Source organism: Schistocerca serialis, chromosome 5 (assembly GCF_023864345.2).
Source record: "Schistocerca serialis cubense isolate TAMUIC-IGC-003099 chromosome 5, iqSchSeri2.2, whole genome shotgun sequence".
NCBI lineage: Eukaryota > Metazoa > Arthropoda > Insecta > Orthoptera > Acrididae > Schistocerca > Schistocerca serialis.
This window is the reverse complement of record NC_064642.1, coordinates 627,707,167-627,724,058: the sequence shown is the minus strand read 5'-3', so window position 1 is coordinate 627,724,058 and position 16,892 is coordinate 627,707,167. Positions and strand designations below refer to the sequence as shown.

The window sequence follows — 16,892 nt, the reverse complement described above, 5'->3', positions numbered from 1 at the left end:
GTCACTGGCAGAACGAAGGTGACTTCTTCTGTCAGAAGTCTTCAGCTACTGTTTCGAAGAAGAGAGTTGGCGCCGAGAGTCCCCGCTGAGATTAGCTCACTTCCAGTGCACTTGTGATCCCCCCACTGGTAGCCAGTCCCTAATATAACGGGCTAGTGACTCGCTCCAGTTTCATGTGGGTACTATCTACAGCCAGATAACTCATGTGGCGTAGCACTAAATTTGTTTACGGGACACTGCGTATTGTTATGATTAAAAATCAGAGAACAATGTTTTCTAACTGAATATCGTCACTTTCATACAAATTTAATGATTTAAGCAGCACACACAATTTGCTAGCGTACTGCAGTGCCTAAAGCCAACCAGCTAACAACGCCAGCCATGCATCGAAGATTCTGCATCTCTGCAGCACTCATTTGTTGGTGTGTGGTTGTGTCAGCCACTGCATCAAAAACTGTACAGTAATTCCAGAAAGCAGCCTTCACTTACACATGGAAAACATGGTGAAGTGCTGCAATTCATCGTAGTACACTCAATGTACGCCAAATAAGTATAAATTATAGACGCGAACCTTTCTTGTGAATCAATGTGCCTACTTGTGATTAGCTTTCATAGAAGGAGAATGTACAAGGTGTACAACTTCGCTTCTGCTGTTTTTCCCCCAACATTTGACACTTTATTGAAACAAATTGGTTACACATGTATCATTCAAAGTATTTTCCATCGCTGGCCACTACTTTCTCCCATCTTTCAGGCAGTGTACGAATCCTGCGTCGAAAAAAATCGTTCACCTTTGGAAGCGATCCATGAATCGATCCAATTTGTGACTTCTTCATGAGATCAGAAGTGTTGGTCAGCCAGGCCATGTATCATTGATTTAAATAGGTGATAGTCAGGGGGAGCAATGTCTGGAGAATATGGAGGGTGGGGTAGTAATTCCCATTTTAATGTTTCGAAGTACATTTTGACCTCTTTTGCAACGTGGGGTCGAGCGTTGTCGTGCTGCAAAATCACTTTTACGTGCCTCTCGCTGTATTGCAGCCATTTGTCTTTTAATGCTCTGCTCAGATGCATTAATTCCATTTCATAACGAGCACCTGTGATTGTTTTACTTGGTTTTAACACCTCATAGTACATGACGCCGAGCTGGTCCCACCAAACGCAGAGCATGATCTTGGAGCCACGAGTATTCGGTTTGACCGTCGACATGGAAGCATGCTGAGATATCTCCATGATTTTTTGTGTTTAGGGTTATCGTAATGAACCCATTTTTCGTCCCCGGTCACAATGCGATGCAGAAATCCCTTCCATTTTTGCCTCTGAAACAGATGTTCACAAACACACAAATGTCGTTTAATGTCTCTTGGTTTCAGCTCACGCGGGACCCAAGTTCCTTCTTTCTGAATCATGCCCATAGCCTTGAGAAGTTTTGAAATGGTTTGCTGTGTCACTCCCACTAATTGTGCCAGTTCTTCTTGAGTTTGACGCAATCTTCACTCAGCAATATCTCCAATTCCGCATCTTCGAAAACATTCTCTCTTCCACCACTATGCCGGTCTGTGACATTAAAATCGCCATTCTTGAAGCATTAAAACCACTCACGTCATGGCCTTTCACTATTAGCATTCTTACCATAAGTACTTGAGAGCATTCAATGAGACTCAGCTGCTGTTTTCTTCATATTGAAACAAAACATTAACACTTCCCGCAAATGATGAGAATTAGGCTCGTAAACTGACATTTTCAATCAAGAACAACTTCACGATGCAGACACAAATCGACTAATGCTTGAATGAGGTTATGTTGACTGAGGTCCAAGCCAACTGCCTGACATCTGCGATCTGTTTCTTTCGACCACTACTTACCATTGTCACCACCTATCAGCAAACGGCAGTAGCAAAATTGTACACCTTGTATGTAAACATGGATATATTCTGGTAATAATAACTGTGTGTGGCTCAATGTCCTGGTATGAGTCTTTCAATGAAAAGTCACTTCAGAGACTTGCGTCTCCAGAGACAGTTATCCATCCAGGAAAATGCAACCTACAGTTAAATGTGGAATGCAAAACTTGTTTTGTTTTTGGAAAATCTTCACATGATTGGGACGTGACTGCTACATTAAAAAACAAGAGACAAAACTGCTTGGTCCGACCAGAATGTGACCAAGCAACCTTTCAGTTTTCAGGCGTGCACTATACCACCAGGTCCCATCTTGGATTCTGCTCAAGCTTCTCTGTGTTCTAGAGTTGTCACCTCAGTGTGATGTTCGACGGAATATGAAAATACTGTTTAATGGTAAATCCAATAAAATGTGTTCTATCTTTGGTGCAACACACCTCTGGAAAAGTAAAAGCCAGCTTACAAAAACCAGTCCTCTCGTCTCAACTGCTGCTCTTCGTAAATATGTTGCAAAATATTTAGATTTTTTTCTCCTATAAACTGGCAGAGGCACAAAGCAACTGGAGTGCATAAAACGAGAGGTGATGGCCCCCTACAAAGCTGTGCGGCATTTCCATCTTATATAGAAGCTAGACCATTTGTAATCTACATGAACCATTAACCATTTACTTTCACTTTAAAGAAACTCATAGAGGTTTGTTCTGCCCAACAATTTCACCAACTACAGTTCATTAGTCAATCTACGACAGATGTAAGACACGTAAATAGCCAACTACAGAGAAATTTGCTTGACACAGCATTAAAAAAAGGGAGGGGGAGGGGGGGGGTGAGTGATACAGTACGTAATTTGTATCTTAAACCACAGCTTTCATGAAAGCTCTTGTACATTTTGGTATCAATGGTACCAGTATTGTCACAGGGAACTTCCTGAAAGTGACTAAATCCATCCTATATGTTTCAATCTCCTTGACTAGACTGACTGAGGTACCTGTTTTCCATAAACTACAACTATTCTAAATACCAAATTGTATACCTTGTTCTTGCACTTTTTGTTTATTTCATATTATTAAATTCTGAGTTTTCCCTATAGTCTGTTTACCACCACCAACTTTTCTATGATGGGGGATAACCCAATGTTAGCCACCAACTTGAAGGCGCATGGATTTTGATTCTGGGGTAATCTTTCCAAGATGAATAGCTTTCCCTATAGTTTTCAAAGTTCATCTCCCCTTTCCTTACAAATGTGACAGGATGATGGACTTAAGAGTGGGAAGACAGGGCACTGTGGGATACATATCTGTCTCATTCACTGACTAGGACGTGTCCAGTTTGGAAGACTATGCCAGTAGCTGCACTATCATTGCCGTAGTTCTTAGCGTCACACGACCGCACGAAACTCTCCACTCACATGGATAGGGCTACTTTAAGGCAGTTTCTGATTTACTTACACAACAAATCTATTATTACCTCACAGTGTCAATTATTTTAATACTAATAAATAATCCTCAACTTCTTTTTAACTTACAGCATAGTTAAAGCTCTTGCACATGTCAACTTTCATTTTTAGGCAATATATTTTTAAAAAGTGTACCCTTATCTGTACTTATTTATTATATGTAGGACACTTAAAACTGCCGCTACAATCACTGCTTTCTTTATTAACATCCTGTTCATTTCAGTGGGATACTTACACAGACTATATTACCATCACATACAAGTACTCAAGTGAGTAACATCCCATGTACTCACTGAATAACAATCTACTCACATGAAAATATCACACCCTACCTTTTTCCACTGATTTGTTATGTTGTTATTTGCCTTCTGTTGTTTGAATTTCATAGGGATTATTCTTTACTGAAGAGAGATACTGGCAGAAATAACTGGACAAAAGTTGAGATGTGAAAGTTTTGCGATAAGAAAAGTTGAATAACAATAAAGCAAAACAAATTAAAGAGTGTATGCTAAAATATACAGATCATACTAACCAGCTTTGATATGCCTTCACGTCCATACACATATGCATTGTCCACCAGAGTATCAACCTGTTGTTCCCAATCTTTAGGAAGGAGTTCTGACAATTGTGAATTCTTCACTAATGTATTATTGATAGCACTACCCATTATTTGGACCAGATTTATACCTTCTGCATATACCTGCAATGATCAGATTTTGGAAGAGTAATATTCAAAGACAGTGAACATTTATAAGTATTAAATATAGCTAATGTCAAGAGCTTAAGAAGTTTTTGAACCACTCGTGTATCTGCGAACCTATTCCGTATGCCCGTACAGTCATTAATAGTTGTAGTGGGGCACCATTTCAAACATTTTTTAGAAATCTAGAAGCATGGCACCTGCCTTTAGCCCTTCATCCATATTTCACAGGATATCATGCGAATAAAGGGCTAAATAAGCTTCAAGGGTGATGCTTTATTACTATGTCCTCCATGCAGGAGTCTGTACGAAAGTCAAACAATTGTACATTTGTATGATGCTCCTGTGTGAATGATTTATTAAATGCGAAATTAAAACTACAACTTTCTTTTTAGTGTCTTCTATTGCCAAACCATGCTGTTCAATGACTGACTGCATAGAAGCCTTCGACCTGCTAGGTGATTTTATGTAGGACCACAATTTTCTCGGGTTATCAGCATCCATCACCAGTAATTCTATTTTGGTAAATGCTGAGATCACATAAAAAGAAAGCTTGTAATATAAAATTTTTGGAATTTTTTGATGACATAATAATTTGCTTTTAAGGCACTAGTGTCATGGCGGAAGCACTTCTTTGGTGAGAAAAATTTGTCACTATCCATTAATTTTCTCTGAATTTGTTTAATTAATATAGTTTCATAATATGAGTCATCCTTACTGATACTATATATCACATTCATCTTGAGGATCACTTTTTACCCAACCATTTGATTTTCTTCATTTCCACACCACTGAGCTTTTCGGAATCCCAGTCTAGACACAAGTTCACCATTAAGAAAACATCTACTCATAAACATGGATGAAAAACTGAACAAAAAGCCACTTTTTGGCAATCAATAAAAAGCAAATATTGAAACAGAAGTACTAGTAACGGCAGGCTATAACAGAGAGCAGTCAACAAAGATGATTCAACAATGGCAAAACAATGGAATGTTTATGCTCAGAACTGATTGCGCCAAAATGTGTTGGCTGTTTTCATTTGGTTGGTCCATGACCCACAACTAGTTTCACTCAAAAGATTGAATGAATAATTCAACTGATATGTAAAACTACAACTGAACAAATCTACTGTTTTCCAGCAACTGACTAAATCGATTTTTTTCATTTAGTTGTTCCTATCACTGATTTTTATAATGACAGAATGCTTGACCATGGACTACAAGTAACACAAAGTCCATTTTCCTCTGCACCAATTTCTTTCTTTAAATAATCATAAAAATTATGTGGTTTCTTGCAATGAGATATATCAAAACAATCAATATCTGACATTAAAAATAAGATTTTACTTTATGATGACAATGCATAAACAAAATCCATCTATTACCCAGAAAACAGCAAACTTACATCAATTTGGCCCCACTATAATACATTTGTTTCCACTTCGACAAATAGAAAAAGAATAATAGCAAAATCAGGCTGGTTTGGATGAAATAAATACTTGCCTTAAAAACTATCACATATTGAGTAGTAGAATGGCTACAGGAGGAAAGAAATCAATAAATTGCATTCAATACTATGCTATGAGTTCTAGCTAATTAAGCACATTTCAATTACAGCTTCTTTTCATTTTGGATGATTAACATTAATCTAAACAGCGCTATTAAAGAGAAGGAAACCTGTACATATAAATATGAAAAGTGAAAGCAATTTCCTAGTAATAATTATCAATTTTGAGCTTATGGAAGAAAGATGTCCATGGGGCAAAGCATGAGAGGAGGACAGGAGTGGAAACAGATCAAAAAAATTTAACTAGGACTTATGCATAAAAAAAACTGCGGAAAAACAGACTGTTGTCTAGCTCTGTGGATGATGAAGAGATCAAAGAAACGTATGACGACATAAAAGAAATTACTGAGTTAGTTAAAAGATTCGAAAATTTAATCATGATGAGGAACAGGAATTCGACAGTAGGAAAAGAAAAAGAAGGAAAAGTAGTAGGTGAATACGGACTGGGGGAAATGAATGAACGAGGAAGTCATCTGGTAGCACAATGCGTAACTTAATCATTGGTAACACTTGGTTTAAGAACAATAAAATAAGGCTGTATATGCGGAAGAGACTTGGAGACAACGGAAGGTTTCAAACCGATTACACAGGGTGAAGAAAAATTCCCACAGTCGATTTTGCAGTGTGATTTCTCACACAGTAGAAATACAAAAATGTCTTTCTCACAGTTTTGTCCTGTGGACATTTCTGTCAGTAAATGGACATTAAATGGCAATTTGGCAACACTGTGATCACATGTACAGTAAATACCTCTATCAGCATACAGGAGTATTGCTGTGCAGTTTTTGCAGTGGATAGCGTCTCGTGTTAGGGTTCAATTCTGAGTTGAGGCGTATATGTTTTTATTTGTTAAATGCAGTCTGTGTGGCACGGTATCTGGCATCTTAATTGTCGTCAAGCAATTACAGTGAGTGTTCTACAAAGCACTTACATACTATGAACACAGCAATGGAAGTATGATTCTTTTCACTGCTCAGCTCTGAGGACAACGTATTCTTTTGCAAACATCATGCGGCCATTAATATGGAAATTATTACTGTCACTGGTTGCTAATGTGTTACATCTGAGCAGACGTAGGCCCTACTGCGTGTAGTATAAATGACCAGTACATGTTATTTAACCGTGTGATCCTTTTTAGCATATTGAAATCGATATCGTTTTTGTAGTTGCTATGTCCTATGACAGGTCATTTATTTCAGCAGTCAATTTCTGATTTGTCTGACCACTTTTTTGTTATGTTCATTGTTACAAAACACTGAGATGTAAATATCGGATACATGTAGCTTAAGAAATAGTGTATGCTACAATGTTATATGGCAGAACAAAACTGGCAAATAAAAATAAATACCCAGAATCAAACCCTCGACCTCATGCATGCTAATGCAAAACGCTACCTACTGCACCAACTGCACAGTACTACTACTGTATGCTGACAGAGGTGGTTACGTGATTACAGTGTTGCTAGATTGCCAATATTTAATGTCCACTTACTGATGGAAATATGGGTAGTATGAAATTTTGTGACAGACATTTTTGTGTTGCTAGCATGTGAGGAATTGTGCTACAAAGTCTGAAAGCACAAATTTTTCTTCACACTGTATAATGGTTAGGCAGAGATTTAGGAGCCACATTTTAAATTGTAAGACATTTCCAGGGGCAGATGTGGACTCTGACCACAATTTATTGGTTATGACGTGTAGAGTAAAATTGAATAAATTGCAGAAAAAGATAGGAAACTAAGGAGATGAGACCTGGATAGGTTGAAAGAACCAGAGGTTGCTGAGTGTTTCAGAGGTAGCATTAGGCAATGTTTGACAAGAACAGGAAAAAGGAATACTGCAGAAGATAAATGGGTAGCTTTAAGAAATGAAATAGTGAATGCAGCAGATGATCAAACAGGTAGAAAGGCAAGGCCTAGTAGAAATCTCTGGGTAACAGATTGATGAAAGGAGAATGAAATAAATTGATGAAAAGAGAAAATTTTAAAAAGCAGCAAATGAAGCAGGCAAAATGGAATACAAACATTGAAGAAATGAGATTGACAGGAAGTGGAAAATTACTAAGCAAGAATGGCTACAGGACAAATTTAAAGAGTTAGAAGCATATTTCACTGGGGAAAAGACGGATACTGCTTACAGTAAAATTAAAAAGGCCTTTGAGGAAAAGAGAAGCAGCTGTGTGAATATCAAGATCTCAGATGGAAAACCAGTACTACGCAAAGAAGCAAAAGCTGGAAGGTGGAAGGAGTATATAGATGGTCTATACAAGGGAGATGTACATGATGGCAATATTATAGAAATGGAAGAAGACATAGATGAGGATGATACGGGACATATGATACAGCATGAAGAATTTGACAGAGCAAGGAAAGACTTAAGTTGGAGCACAGCTCCAGGAGTAGACAACATTCCATTATTACTACTGATAGCCTTGGAAGAGGCAGCCCTGACAAAACTCTTCTATTTAGTGCGCAAGATGTATAAGACAGGTGAAATATTCTCAGACTTCAAGAAGAATACAGTAATTCCAACTCCAAAGAAATCAGTTGCTGACAGGAACAAAATTACTGAACTATCAGTTTAATAAGGCATGGTTGCAAAATTATTAACACAAATTCTTTAAAGAAAAATGGAAAAATTTGTAGAAGCCAATCTCGGGGAAGATCAGTTTGGATTCCAGATAAATGTAGGGACACACAAGGTAATACTGACCCTACAACTTATCTTAGAAGATAGGTTAAAGAAAGGCAAACCTACATTTATAGCATCTGTAGACTTAGAGAAAGCTTTTGACAATGTTGACTGGAATCTTCTCTTTGACATTCTAAAGGTGGCAGTGGTAAAATACAGGCAGCGAAAGGCTATTTACAACTTTTACTGGAACCAGACAACGATTATAAGAGTTGACAGGCGGGTGGCACTGGTTGGAAAGGGAGTGAGATAGGGTTGTAGCCTATCCCCAATGTAATTCAATATGTACACTGAACAAGCAGTAAACGAAACAAAAGAAAAATTTGGAGTTAGAATTAAAGTTCAGGGAGAAGAAATAAAAGGTTTGAGGTTTGCCGATGACACTGTAATTCTGTCAGAGATAGCAAAGGACTCGAAAGAGCAGTTGAACGGAATGGATACTGTCTTGAGAGGAGGAAATAAGATGAACAACAACAAAAGCAAAACAAGGATAATGAAATGTAGTCGAATTAAATCAGGTGATGCTAAGAGAATCAGGCTACGAAATGACACACTTAAAAGTAGTAGATGAGTTTTGCTATTTGAAAAGGAAAATAACTGATGATGGTCAATGTAGAGAGGATATAAAATGGGGACTGGCAATGGCAAGAAAAGCATTTCTGAAGAACATAAATATGTTAACATAAAATACAGATTTAAGTGTTACAAAGTCTTTTCTGAAGGTATTTGTCAGTAGTGTAGCCATGTATGAAAACGGAACATGCACGATGAAAGGTTTAGATAAAAAGAGAATAAAAGCTGCAGAAGAATGCTGGAGGTTAGATGGATCAATCACATAATTAATGAAGAAGTACTGACTAGTATTGGGAAGCTGTGATGAAGCAAGCTGGGATCTCTTCACTTCCTCTCTTGTTTTGCCATCTGCATGCTTAAATTCATTTTATTTTCACTTTTGCCTAATTACCATTAACAAGCATGTGTACAATCCGTGTTTCCATAAAAGAGAAAGGTTGGCCCTCAGCCTTAAGGAATATAGCACCAGTCTAATTGTGTGCTTAGTTTTGTGTATGTAATTAATTTCCTAATTTATTTTGAGCATTCCTAGTTAATATATTTTGCTATAGGGTGAAATCAGTAATTGTTTCCTGACTCAGATTCTATAGTTGACTTATAAACAAATATAAATTATGTACTAATTACAAACATTTGGAACAAAAACTACTAGGATTCTTAAAGTATTTACTTGGCTCTAATCGAAAGCATATTAGCAGTGCCACCCCTTTCTCCAAAATAATTACCACGTTTGTCAAAAGTATTGTTTGTATAACTATATCTGTTACTTTCATTATTTAACCAAATAATTTGGTCTAACCTTTCTGGTAGGAGTAACTGTTAAAAAGAAGGAATTTTTACATGTATTCAGTTAACTTATGTTTTAACTGTGATTTCTGTACTCAAACATCGAACAATGTATGGTTTCAGTTCCTATTATTGTAATGATATACAGGGTGTGGCAGTCAAACCTGCATTTATTATTAATGTGTGGAAGCGTTGGAAGTAGTGCGGAGTGAGTAACCAAGGTCACCACAGCATTCCACAGCACAAAGCATTTCAGTAGCTATGGAGCAAAGGACTAAGCAACAACAGTCATTTGCAGTGAAAGCATTCTACCAAAGCGGTAGCTATGTAGCCGCTCAGCATTGTTTCCAGACTCATTTTTCAAATTAATCGTAATAGGCCGGTGTCTCCGGTTAACTCAATAAAAACTTAGGTCGAAAACTTTGAAAATATCAGTGAAACAACAAGGATAGGAGGTGGCAGAGTGAAGACAGTTCGTACTCCAGAGAGAATGTGGAACGTGTAACAATTGCTGTATGGAAAAAGCCCTCGGAGATCAGCTCGTAGACAGAGTGTTGCACTTGGAATTTCTGACAGGACCGTCCGAAGGATTTTCAGCTTAGACTTACATCACCACCCATACAAAATCCAAGTGGATAATGCTTCGAATAATAACGACTTCATGGTCCGACAGCATTTCTGAGAAAGTCTTTGGCAAATGATTGAAGAAAATGATGAGGTTCACAACCTCTGGATGACTGGCGAGGCAACTTTTCACCCCAATTGATATGTGAACAAACAGAACTTCAGATATTGGAGTGATCAGAACCCTCACCAACTCCATGAAAAACCCCTACACTGAACCAAGGTAACAGTTTGGTGTGCAGTGTCCTCATTGGGAATAATAGGTCCTTATTTTTTTGAAAATGAAAGAGGGCAATCTGTTACTGTGAATGCTGAGCACTATTCAACAATATTAAGGACGAAACTTCCTGGCAGATTAAAACTGTGTGCCCGACCGAGACTCGAACTCGGGACCTTTGCCTTTCGCGGGCAAGTGCTCTACCATCTGAGCTACCGAAGCATGACTCACGCCCGGTACTCACAGCTTTACTTCTGCCAGTACCTCGCCTCCTACCTTCCAAACTTTACAGAAGCTCTCCTGCGAAACTTGCAGAACTAGCACTCCTGAAAGAAAGGATATTGCGGAGACATGGCTTAGCCACAGCCTGGGGGATGTTTCCAGAATGAGATTTTCACTCTGCAGCGGAGTGTGCGCTGATATGAAACTTCCTGGCAGATTAAAACTGTGTGCCCGACCGAGACTCGAACTCGGGACCTTTGCCTTTCGCGGGCAAGTGCTCTACCAGCAGGAGAGCTTCTGTAAAGTTTGGAAGGTAGGAGGCGAGGTACTGGCAGAAGTAAAGCTGTGAGTACCGGGCGTGAGTCGTGCTTCGGTAGCTCAGATGGTAGAGCACTTGCCCGCGAAAGGCAAAGGTCCCGAGTTCGAGTCTCGGTCGGGCACACAGTTTTAATCTGCCAGGAAGTTTCATATCAGCGCACACTCCGCTGCAGAGTGAAAATCTCATTCTGGAAACATCCCCCAGGCTGTGGCTAAGCCATGTCTCCGCAATATCCTTTCTTTCAGGAGTGCTAGTTCTGCAAGTTTCGCAGGAGAGCTTCTGTAAAGTTTGGAAGGTAGGAGGCGAGGTACTGGCAGAAGTAAAGCTGTGAGTACCGGGCGTGAGTCGTGCTTCGGTAGCTCAGATGGTAGAGCACTTGCCCGCGAAAGGCAAAGGTCCCGAGTTCGAGTCTCAGTCGGGCACACAGTTTTAATCTGCCAGGAAGTTTCATATCAGCGCACACTCCGCTGCAGAGTGAAAATCTCATTCTGGGAATATTAAGGACATTCTTCATACCTCAGCTTCATCAATATGCAGTGAATGTTGAAGCATTATTTCAACAAGATGGAGCAACAAGTCCCACAGCCAGCATGAGCATTAATGTTCTCAATGAAGTTTTTCCTAAGCGGGTGCTTTCCAAGAATGAAGCAATTGCTGAGAGAATTCCTCAGGGTATGCTCCATCATGTGATGGACAACTTTGTAAATCGCCTGTGAGAATGCCGCAATCGATAAAGACACCATCTTGCTGAAATTACTTTCAAACAATGAAAAAAAAAAGTGTTGATATTTCTTAAATGCTTTTTAACATACAATAAGATTGTATGAATAAAATTTTGATATCTGCATCCGTGTTTATTTTACATTCATTTAAAAAATGCAGGTTTGATTGCCGCACCCTGTATAAAGGACTGATTTTTGCTCCCGAGACAGTCAGTCCACGGTCGATTTTCAGATGTGGAACATGTATTGATTAGAATAACAACAATGCATCAATTTAACAGTGGAATAAATGTAACACAAATAGGCCATGTGGTAGAACAATTAATGACAATGTCTCTCTAATTTATTTGAAAAATAGTGTCACACATACTGTATTATTCTGCAAGAACTGTGAACTGTTTGGTTAGGTTTTTTTTGCTCACAGATAATCAACAGTAAACCACTGTAGCAATGTGCTGATACTGCCTGCAACCTGTTGATGAGGCTTTTCAAAATTTACCAAAAGCAAACTGGCCATATAATTGTGTAATATTGGGAGGTTGTGAACAGTGAAATGAAAAAAAAAGAACTGTAAAATGCAATAGTGCTACTATTGGCTACATCATTTACAGTCATCAATGTTGAACTTCCACCCCCCCCCCCCCCCCCCCCTCCAGTACAGTCAGTCAGTACGTCGACACCAAAGACTATCAGCAAACAAATAAAGCAGGCGAACATCACAAAGCCAAGATGTTTGTGGCACAGCTTGACCAAATGGAGGGATCAGTTGTAGGACACATTCTGAGATATCAAGGGATCACCAATTTAGTACTGGAGGGATGTGTGTGTGGGGGAGGCATAAAAATCATAGAGGGAGACCAAGAGATGAATACAGTAAGCAGATTCAGAAAGATGTAGGTTGCACTAGCTATTCGGCGATCAAGAGACACATACAAGATAGAGTAGCACGGAGAGCTGCATCAAACCAGTCCTCGGACCGAAGAAATGGTCATAAAGATTTAGAACAGGATTGTTCAAACTTTTAGGCTACTGGAGCCACATTGGAAGAGGATGAGTTTTTTTGGGCACACACAATATACTTAACTAACAGTAACCACTTTGGGAGGGGAGGGGAGAGAGGAGAGAGAGAGAGAGAGAGAGAGAGAGAGAGAGAAGGACATCATGTGGTGAAGTTTCAAATTGAAAATAATTCTTCATAACTTTGCATACATGAAATTTTATATTTTAAGAGGAGTTTATGTAGAAACAATAGGGAGATGGAAACAATAAAAGAGAAACAAAGAAGTGATGTAAGGGGAAAATCAAAATAAAATAAAAAACACAATAGCAGGCTGAAAGGATGCTAAAAGAAGAAAGTAAAGACAAAAGCAGAAGTAATAAGAAGTACTGAAACAGGTAGAAAAGGAAAAATGATGTGGATGAATAAGCAAGGGCAGAACTGAGAGACTGTAGAAATAGAGAGGAAGATAGCACAATATCAGAAAAGGATAAAGGAAACAGGGAAGAAGTGGCAGAGAGCTGTGTACGTTATCATAAATGGGAGGTAGGATTGGCACACACTGAGAATAGCAAGGCACCAAAAACTGATTCCCTAATATTAATAGGCAGTTGCTCCAACTACATATTGTGCCTTATCAATTTCAACCGTATCATCCCATTGGTATTTTGCTGCATAATGCCCAACGATAGTCTCAGAATGAGGTAGTGAAAATCTCTATGTACAAGAAACTTGTAAACTGAGACAATTTGTACATCGTCCTAAAAAACATGGGATTCCTGCAATTTAATTATTTTAAATATCATGTCACCAAATAATAATTCTGAGATACATCCACATACACACACCGTCTGTGGTCATGATATCTGGACTCTTATAGATATAGACCATAGATAGACCAAAACCTTAGCACTTGCACAAAACATTGTATTCTTCAATACTGTTATCGTTGAAATAGGGCTGATTATAATACAAGAATAATTGAGCAGTTACATTTAGACAATGTTCTTAACCTCACTGGACTCGCATTTGGGAGGACGACGGTTCAATCCTGCGTCCAGCCATCCTGATTCAGGTTTTCCGTGATTTCCCTAAATTGCTCCAGGCAAATGCTGGGATGGTTCCTTTGAAAGGGCACGGCCGACTTCCTTGCCCGTCCTTCCCTAAACCGATGAGACCGATGACCTTGCAGTTTGGTCTCTTACCCCAAAACAACCCAACCCCAACCAACATATCCACACATATCTTAACCTCATCCTTTTAAATGTAACTGCTGAAGATTGCTGCAAATTCGAAAAATTTTCTCAACAATGAAATCACATAATACTGATATTTTCTTTATTTGAGTTCCCTCTTTTTCTGTTAATTATTTTGTCTTTCCTTGATAATTTATTTTGAAATATATAACTTTTTATGAGCTGCTCTTCATCGCCCCTCTGTGTATCCCTCACAGTAGTTTATTCGCATTTCCTTCTTTTGTTTTAATCAGAATCCAGTAATTTCTTACGAGTTTATGCCATCATGTTTGACTTACTGACTGGATGTACATCGTTACAAGTAGTCTGAATCTGACTGCTGGTGAAACTTCTGATTCATACTCTGAATCTACACATTCATTGTCTATGTTTTTGAACTTTTTTGTCTGCTTGATTTCTGCTGTTTCATGGCTTAAGTGTTTGATATTGGATTATTAAAAGTTTGATCAATAAATTTACCTGAAGTGCAAGAAAAACTGAAGTACAGCACAAAAATATGATTAATGCCAGGATTACAGTAATGCTTGCAGCAGTGTCGATTAGGTTTTTAATCGCTTCCACAAGTTTTTCATTACACCTGAGGAATATCTGCAACACAAAATGCAACAGTCATTTTCACAGTTCAGTAGACATACAATTCAAGATATTTTAAACAATGGAAAATCCAGTCTGGAATAAAAACGATATGAATTAGGATAGACTGCTACTCACCACATAAAGGGGGAATTCTGCAACTGACAGGCACATTTAAAAGAACAGTAAGCTTTTGTATCAGTCCTCTTCCTCCCAACCCCCCTTTTCAGATTTATAAAATTGTACATGAATTCACACATGCACAACTCACGTACACATGGCCACTGCCACCTCCAGGCTCTAAGGCCCTCAACCAACTGGAGACAACAGTAGTCTCTCTCTCTCTCTCTCTCTCTCTCTCTCTCTCTCTCTCTCTCTACAGCATTTTTATCATCTGTTAAAGGTTAAAACAGCTGTTCTGCCAAGCAGAAATTTTTTTGTCAAAAACAAAATTTTACTTCTATATTATGAGTGGCCTCTGTCAGCAAAATACATCAGCTGCTATAACACTGTGATGCACAATGGTGTGTTCCTTAAGCTCTTACATTATCAGAAAAATTAATATGCAGTTATATACATAATGGATTGTAAAATAAAATTAGAATATGGTTATATAAACAACTGATCTCTGATAATGAAACAGTACGCAAAGAAACTCAGGCATAACTCATTTCCCTAACAAGGAACTTTTTCACATTCTCTGCTGTGGAATAGAGTGCATACAATCAGTACACCTTTTGTTTTTATGTCTACATGTAAATAAGAAGAAACTTCATGGAATTAAGATTCCTTCTTCTCATCCTACAGTCAAACTTGCTGTATCACCTTTGGCCTCTATGTTTGTCATGACCACACTAGAAAGTTTCAGGTATTCAACTTACTGTTTTTGGTTGTAATTTAGCAAATGGAGTCTCAATTGCTACATGTATGAAGTGCATATATGTTTCTCTTTAACTACAATATTAAATCTTGTGATGCTATGCATAGAGGTAAATCAGGAACTGATGTTTGATCTTGTATCACGATTTGAAAATTACTTGAGCTTGTATTTTATCACATTCAGACATTGACCTATCACTAGTAGAGATGTATAATCTATTAATGATAATTGCATCTAATAGTGCCCCCTGAGAACTTCTCACTACCAATCATATAAGTAGAAAACAATATCTCCATGAAACGGAATATTTTTATATAATACTAACTGCTGTCATTACGGACTGTCCCCTATGACAATCATACAGTAAAACATACAAGATGGGAATCCAAATGGCAGGTCACAAGTATCATGACCTCGACCTCTACCCTACTGCCTCCTCTCCCCCTCCGGCAAAGCACAGGTGGAAAAAAAAAAGTTACATATATGAACTCCCAAATTTCTTGGCTAACTTTTGGAGAATAAAGTAGCACAAAAGCTAAGATAATCAAAAACAGAGAGGAATTCTAGAAAATTATAAACTGTGTATAACATAAGATAATTTTCAGTTTCTTGTGCACATCGATGGGTTTGTACCGCGTCTGCCTCCAGGGAAAATTACAGTCAGGTAAAGGCGACCATTCACAGAGCGGCAGTACCTGCTGCTGACAACATATCTGACATGATTCTTGGAGTCACAGGCAAGACTGAAAAGCCAAAGGCAGTCGAATAAGGCAAGAAAAAAAGGGAAAGTACTTCAATACTGAAAATTGAAACAAACAGCTGTATTGTTAATCCAAAGGTCATTTATTCAAAACATGCTACCAGTGTCGACACGAAAAAGCACCATGTTCAGAGCCCAAGCATAAATCTGCTATCAGCTTATGAACCACAGTGACAAAAAGCAATGGAGTCTTCAAATGGAAACAGTACGACTTATTAAGCATGTTACGCCAGCATGTGCAACCAAGTAGGTCGAGTGCAGTGGGGCCAAAATTAACAGTGCCGTTTACTGAACAAACTACAAGCTCAACATGAATCAGACCAGATATGTTACTGAAATCACTGACGATAATGTGGAAAAGTAAAGAAAATGGTGCGGCAGAAAAGTCTGATCCAAAATTATTGAATTTCAACCAAAAATGATGTTCTTCAGGAGTTGCTGAATGAAATCGACAGCAATCCAGAACTTCCAAAGGTAGTTATAAACAGGAGACCAAACAATGATACATGGGTTATGATATCAAAACCAAGGCCCAATTGTCCCAACTGAAACCACCTGAAGAGCTGAGACTGAAAAAATAAATAAATAAATAAAAAATTGGCATGTTCAATCATTTGTGAAGGTTTTTCTCGCGGACTTCTTCGATTAAC

At 38.3% G+C, this 16,892-nt stretch overlaps 1 protein-coding gene across 1 annotated transcript in view; it reads right to left on the bottom strand.

Annotated features, from left to right (window-relative positions):
* LOC126481073 (transmembrane protein 245) overlaps positions 1 to 16,892 on the bottom strand; it is a 255,825-nt gene that overhangs the window by 179,767 nt on the left and 59,166 nt on the right. The window contains exons 6-7 of the mRNA XM_050104559.1: positions 14,489 to 14,617; positions 3,890 to 4,057 (exon numbers count right to left, since the gene is read on the bottom strand). Coding sequence (XP_049960516.1) covers positions 3,890 to 4,057; positions 14,489 to 14,617 — 297 coding nt within the window. The remainder of the gene's footprint in view (positions 1 to 3,889; positions 4,058 to 14,488; positions 14,618 to 16,892) is intronic.